General features: G+C 37.4%; 1 protein-coding gene across 1 annotated transcript; it reads left to right on the top strand.

Moving 5' to 3' along the window:
* Positions 1 to 272: 272 nt before the first annotated feature.
* On the top strand, positions 273 to 4980 carry LOC123656699. The gene is made up of 3 exons (XM_045592361.1): positions 273 to 1611; positions 1704 to 1832; positions 4598 to 4980. Exons 1-3 carry the CDS (start codon positions 273 to 275, stop codon positions 4714 to 4716), a joined length of 1587 nt encoding a protein of 528 aa, XP_045448317.1. The 3' UTR covers positions 4717 to 4980.
* The last annotated feature ends 1020 nt before the right edge of the window (positions 4981 to 6000 follow it).

The following is a 6000-nucleotide window of genomic DNA, read 5'->3' as shown; positions in this document are numbered from 1 at the left end:
TAATATGTACTAAACATTTTTATAATCATTGAAATCGAGTAAAGAAAATAAAATCAGAAAAGTTAGTTTAGGGTGCCTAGAGGTGCAAGGCAACCAGTAAACCGGTTTAACCGGGAGATCCTTTGTTTGGTTATCGCGAAGTCGAGACGTCGCGACTCGCAGCGGACACCTTGTCGCCTGACTGACGGCACGTTTATCATTTTCAGAGACAGCGCGACGAGTGCGGATGTGTCGACGAAGAAAGTCGGGCAGCTGAGGGCCGGCCCGGCCTGATGGCGAACATATCAGTGTGCGCACTGCTCGTGACGGCATTTCTGGCCACCGTTGCCGATGCTGGTGCGGCACGATTCGGCGATCGCTTGGCACCGCGCGTTCCCGCTCCTTATGCCCCACGCAGTGCGCCCGCGGCGAAACATTACGTTGATAATGAAGAAGACGAACTGTACGAACAAGATTATTATGAACACGACAATCACGATGAAGAAGAAAACCACCCACCGGCAGACTTAAAACCTCCACCACCTCGGCGACCCACTCGGACAGAAGCTCACCGCCTTGAAATGAGTACCGAATATTTTGTAATTCCAGAGCGGTCTTCACCGGTTCCTTTGCCATCTTCAACTTCTCGTACTGTTACGAAATCTACATTACGACCAGCAAATACAACGCAAACACAGATATCACCATTACCTAAATTCAGTTTACTAAGAGAAGAATCGTGGGCAGTGCCTATACTAGCATTGGCTTGCGCAAGTATGGTAATTATTGGTGGTTTTGAAGCATTTATTGTTTGGGGAGCGAGTAAAAAGGCACCTAGTCAACGACATCTCCTCCTAGGACAAACTTTATTATTGGGATTATTCACATGTGCTGCTACAGCGGCATTATTTACTGCTGCTCCTACAACATTTACATGTGGTGCTGTACGATTTGGAACTGGCGTCTCCTATGTAATAGTGTTTGCATCACTACTAGTTAAATGTGTTTTCTTACTAAGTTTAAATGGTGGAGTGTATTTACCGGCAGCGTACCAAGGATTATTATTATTTTTTGCTGTTATGATACAAGTGGCAATAGGTGCACAATGGCTAGGTGGTTCACCCCCACGATTAGCGGTAGAAGCAATAAGATGTGACTCGCCTCTGTCCGATTTATTGCTCTCGTTGTGTTATGCAGCGTTTTTAATAGCAATTGTATGTGCAGTAGCTTTGAGATCACGTGGAATACGAGACAATTATAGAGAAGCAACACACATTGCTGGAGCTGGGGGTGCAACTGCTGCAGTATGGATCTGTTGGATAGCAGCAGCCCTAGGTGCACCCGAGCAACACCGAGAAGCCTGTGTTGCAGCCGGATTATTAGGAACATGTGTTGTCGTATTTACGCTAATGTTTGCTCCAAAAGGACGACGGTTAGCTGCCTTAGGCCGTGAAGGTCGATGGGATGCAGATCGAGAAGAAGGACTCAGCTCATTAGGAGCAGGTGGTTCAGGCTATTCTCCATCTTTCTTCCATTTCAAGCCAGTCAAATATGGTATGGTGTCAGCTGCAGCTCCAGGGACAGTCCTGCCGCCTATGCTCGACCGTAAGGAACCCCCTGCTCAGCCAGCCGGTTAGTTAAGTATCTAAAATGCGCTGATAAGTAAGAAGTGGCGCTTTCACGCACCGGGATTTGACAGCAGCTCGTAATTGTTACTTTTGCAGATCCGTACGGAGCTAAGATCGGTGGTTCACTCCTGCACGCACGCTCACTGTGTCCTCCGCCACACTACCCCCTGCACCCACTAATGCACTACCACTACAATTTTCCACTTTATCATCTTCTACCGCCAGGTAATATCGCACTAGAAACATCCTAAATTCTTTATTTGACATAACAATCTTCTAATCCGATAATATCGGTAGTAGTAAGTTGTAAAAGATAATTATTACGCATTCATTAAATATTTTTTTTTACACGTCTTCTTGTGGCTGTTAATATTAGATAAAGTTTTTCATTAAAGAATTGCTAAGTAAAAGTATAGCAAAACATAAAATGTTTATTAGTCTTGGCCTCAACGTAAGTTAGATACTATCAATTTGTGCGATGTCCTTTAGTAAAGCTATCTAGTGTAAAAAAAATACTAAATAAAGATACTTGCACCAAAATATTACATTTTAAAATTTTTGTCAGTCTGTTTGTTTCACTTAGTTCACAAAACAGGCAAGTTTTCCAGACACCGGCTAACTAATATTATAACGATGTAATGAAGGCTATACTCGTATTATAAGTATAAGAAAAATATATTAATACATTTAGTAAAATACATGAAGTTTGAATATAACCTAATTCAGTGGTTCTTTTTCTTAAATTCCACGAGAATAAAGTTACAAAAGTAGCTTGCGGTAAAGATTGATTTATTACAACTTTACAAAGTTCCTTTTATTGTTTTAATAAATCTATTTGTCACTAATTACTATCTGCAATTTATAACATAATAAATTAGTCTCATACGTTTCCGTTTTTTTTAAGACACAGTATTTAAACCAAAATTTTCTAGCACTCAGTTTCTGATTAACTTCTCATTTTTAATCAAGCATATTCATCATATAAATCATTTTTGGGGTAACATCGTTTTTGGATAACATATTGTCTCTAAGCGTAAGAACTTATCTTTCACATGCAATTACAGTAACATTTATTGATTTAATACAATAAACCAAAACATTTTTAATAATTTTAGAATAACCATTACCTAGGTAAGTTTTATAAGGCGCCGCGTTGGCGCAACGGTTACAGCTATGGATTGTACCTGTTGCGTCGGCGGTTGCGGGTTCGATCCCCGTACATAACAAACATTTGTATTCGCCATACAGGTATTTGTGCAGTCCTTGTGGGTCACTCCACCGTGCCTCGGAGAGCTCGTTAAGTCGTCGGTCCCGGCTGTTATCATGTACACCTGATAGCGATCGTTACTCATAGTAGGGAATATATCCGCCAACCCGCATTGGAACAGTGTGGTGGATTAAGCTCTAATCCTTCTCCTACATGAGGAAAGAGGCCTATGCTCAGTAGTGGGATATTACAGGCTGAAGCGAGCGAGCGAAGTTTTATAAATGATAAATTATTCATACAAAGAATGGGAGATGGGAAACTGACGAACAATCGGACAAAAGAATAGACAGACAAACAAAGCCTTAAAAGTACATAGACGTAAAATATACGTATCAATAGTGTAATTATAGATAACCCAGGCATGCTCTTTGTAGAAATAAACTCCTATGTATATACAGATGTTTTACCCCTTTGTAAAATTTAAGGAAGTACACTTAATAGGGGATCGGACAGTAATCAGATTAAAATCTATAATGTACTTAGATAAAATAAATTAATCGAATAATAATTTAATATAATTCATTTAAATAGTTTTAAATGCAGAAATAAAATATTGTTATTTACAATATTTTTAATCAGTACTGAAACACCAACTACAGTGCGTGACGTCATTTGTGGGATCAAAAGCATTGGCCGCGTTACTCTAAAACCGCAATATTGCGAGCACACAGCTGACACCTAACAGTTAACAGCGCCCAAATATGCGTTCCACTTATTAAATTCGCTCACAACGCCCGCGGCATTTTTACGTTCGTGGAACGGCAATTTCAGCAGACGTGATCGATGGCGTTGTGGGCCTTGTTATTACCACAAATGACGTCACGTGCGATCAGATGACGTAACGTGGCGTTTTGGCGAAATTTTTAAGCAAACAATATTAAAACATGATTTTGAGTAGGCTATATGTAAATAAAATTTGGTTTACCTAAGTACTTACCTACCTGAAAGGCTATAAATAAATAAAATTTTGTTTTTAATCGAAATAAGTATCCATAAAGATTTATTTAAAAAGCTTTCTGAAAATTTATACGATCCCCTATTGTGCTTGACAAGTTAAACGCCGGCTTGATTTTTTAGTTTTTCTGTGTTGACCATGGGGAACATCATGTAATCGACACACAATTTTTTCCGTTGGTGCCGCGGGGGACACATGGGGCCACATGAACGCGAGCCAGAGGCAACTTAAAAAATAATATGACTTAGAAAAATATGTCATTTAGTGTAAGGAAAAATAAGTATGATCTTTAATAAAAATTATGTAAATAAGGACTTTTAAACTGGCCGCATGGACTAAACAAGTGAGGCCCAACTGGTGTCCGCCATGGCGTTCAACGTGTTAAATTATTTCTTATTTGTATCGATATCGCTAATAGTTAGTAAATGTTATTATGACTCTGTAAAACTCTGATTTTTAACAAATTATAGTTTGTTAATGTTACAGAAAAACTTTTACTTTTAATATTGTATTTATTTGATAACATTTAATGAAATTACATAAATATGTTCCATATCTGGATGAGGATTGTGGGAAACCGGGATGTCTGGCGCGAACTTGGCCTTTGTCCAGCAGTGGACTGCAATAGGCTGAACAGACTGACTGACTGATATAAAATATTAAAACCATACCATATGAGTGTATATGAAATTACTTAAAAAGTTTTTTTCTTATAAAATTTGCCCCATAATGTCACACACAAAAGAACTAACAGCTTTGTATTAACAGGCGTGATGATGCGTCCGGAGGAGGGCAACGTGTACACGAGCGTAGAGCCCACCTTCAGCAGCAACCCCAACGTCTACTTCCAACGCACAGAGCCGTTGCACGTCGGCATGATGTACTGAGCCTCTGGCAAACCAGCGTTCCAACGCGAACAGTGAGATTTGACAGTGCAACTGCTAGTCACTATGTGGTAAATGATATACGTTTAGTAATCTTTAGTAAATGTAAAACGGTATATTAGCTGTTATTTGGACATTCATCTAATTCTTGAAACCCTAATGCAACTAGATATTGTTATTAAATGGAATTGAAATATGGCCTTTGCGAATCTTTTCAAATACGTGAAAAAGGTCAGGATGAAAATACACAACTACAGACATGTGTGCTTTAAGTAAATTACCCGCAATATTTATGTTCAATATATATTTTACAATTATACACGTATATTAATACTATTTTGATTATTTATGTATGGATATTTGTACTTGTATGTGTATGTGTATGAATTAAGGAATCTATTATACACTATTTTTTTTTTTTATTCATCCTTAAGGATATTGTACACTTCCTATCCGTCGCTACTATATCATGTCCTGTGCCCAAAGGTTATCTGGAAGAAATCGCTCTTCAGCGATAAGATCGCCTTTGTACATCTTTTTGTTGTAATTACTACTGTTTGTTTATATTTTGGTGTACAATAAAGTGTATATTATTATTATTATTATTATGTTCTCGGTACTTAAGTTGGTTAAACCCAAAAAATTAAAATTAAGGCAGTATTAGGAGACAGAAAAAATTTTTGAGAAATAATCTGTTTATTCTAAGCTATGGCATATAACAAATGAAAGTTCATTATATAAGTGAATGTATTAAACTAGGTTAACGTATAATAAAAGAGCCATGACACAGAAAATTTATTTATTTTGCAAACTCCTACTTCTACTAGTAGTGTGGATGTGCTATTATCAATAGGAGGTATGATTTGTTTGTTTGTAAACGTCAACTCTGAAATCTGTTTAAGTGTTTGTGTAATTGTTTGTTCACTAAAATGACTGAAACATAGACTATAAATATATCGCTAAGACTTAGGAGCGAACGAAAAACGATGGGTTTCAAAAGATGCCTGGTGAATAAACAAAAACTGTATAATTCTGTTCTGTGATTACTATCAGTTTTTACTTTAAATTTATATAAATAGGTACGTATTAAGTATTTATGTACGTGCATCACTGCATGCTATTTCATTCTAAATCAACTTTGTAAAAACTCCTAACGATCTTAAGAACTTTACCTTCATTTGATATATTTAACATATACCTACCTTAATTTTGAAAGTTTGTTGACACTATTGTGTAGTGTGTGGAGCTTCATAGCTTTATATATTTATATAATGTTCCTGCCACAAT

Source organism: Melitaea cinxia, chromosome 9, assembly GCF_905220565.1.
Source record: "Melitaea cinxia chromosome 9, ilMelCinx1.1, whole genome shotgun sequence".
Lineage (NCBI taxonomy): Eukaryota > Metazoa > Arthropoda > Insecta > Lepidoptera > Nymphalidae > Melitaea > Melitaea cinxia.
This window is presented reverse-complemented; position numbering and strand designations above follow the sequence as displayed.

What these genes read in the sequence shown, in the direction of transcription:
- LOC123656699 (XM_045592361.1), top strand. Translation starts at nt 273, where the DNA reads ATGGCGAACATATCAGTGTGCGCACTGCTCGTGACGGCATTTCTGGCC. An exon ending in ACCCCCTGCTCAGCCAGCCG is followed by an intron (nt 1,612 to 1,703) that starts GTTAGTTAAGTA and finishes TTACTTTTGCAG; the next exon opens with ATCCGTACGGAGCTAAGATC. An exon ending in TTATCATCTTCTACCGCCAG is followed by an intron (nt 1,833 to 4,597) that starts GTAATATCGCAC and finishes TTGTATTAACAG; the next exon opens with GCGTGATGATGCGTCCGGAG.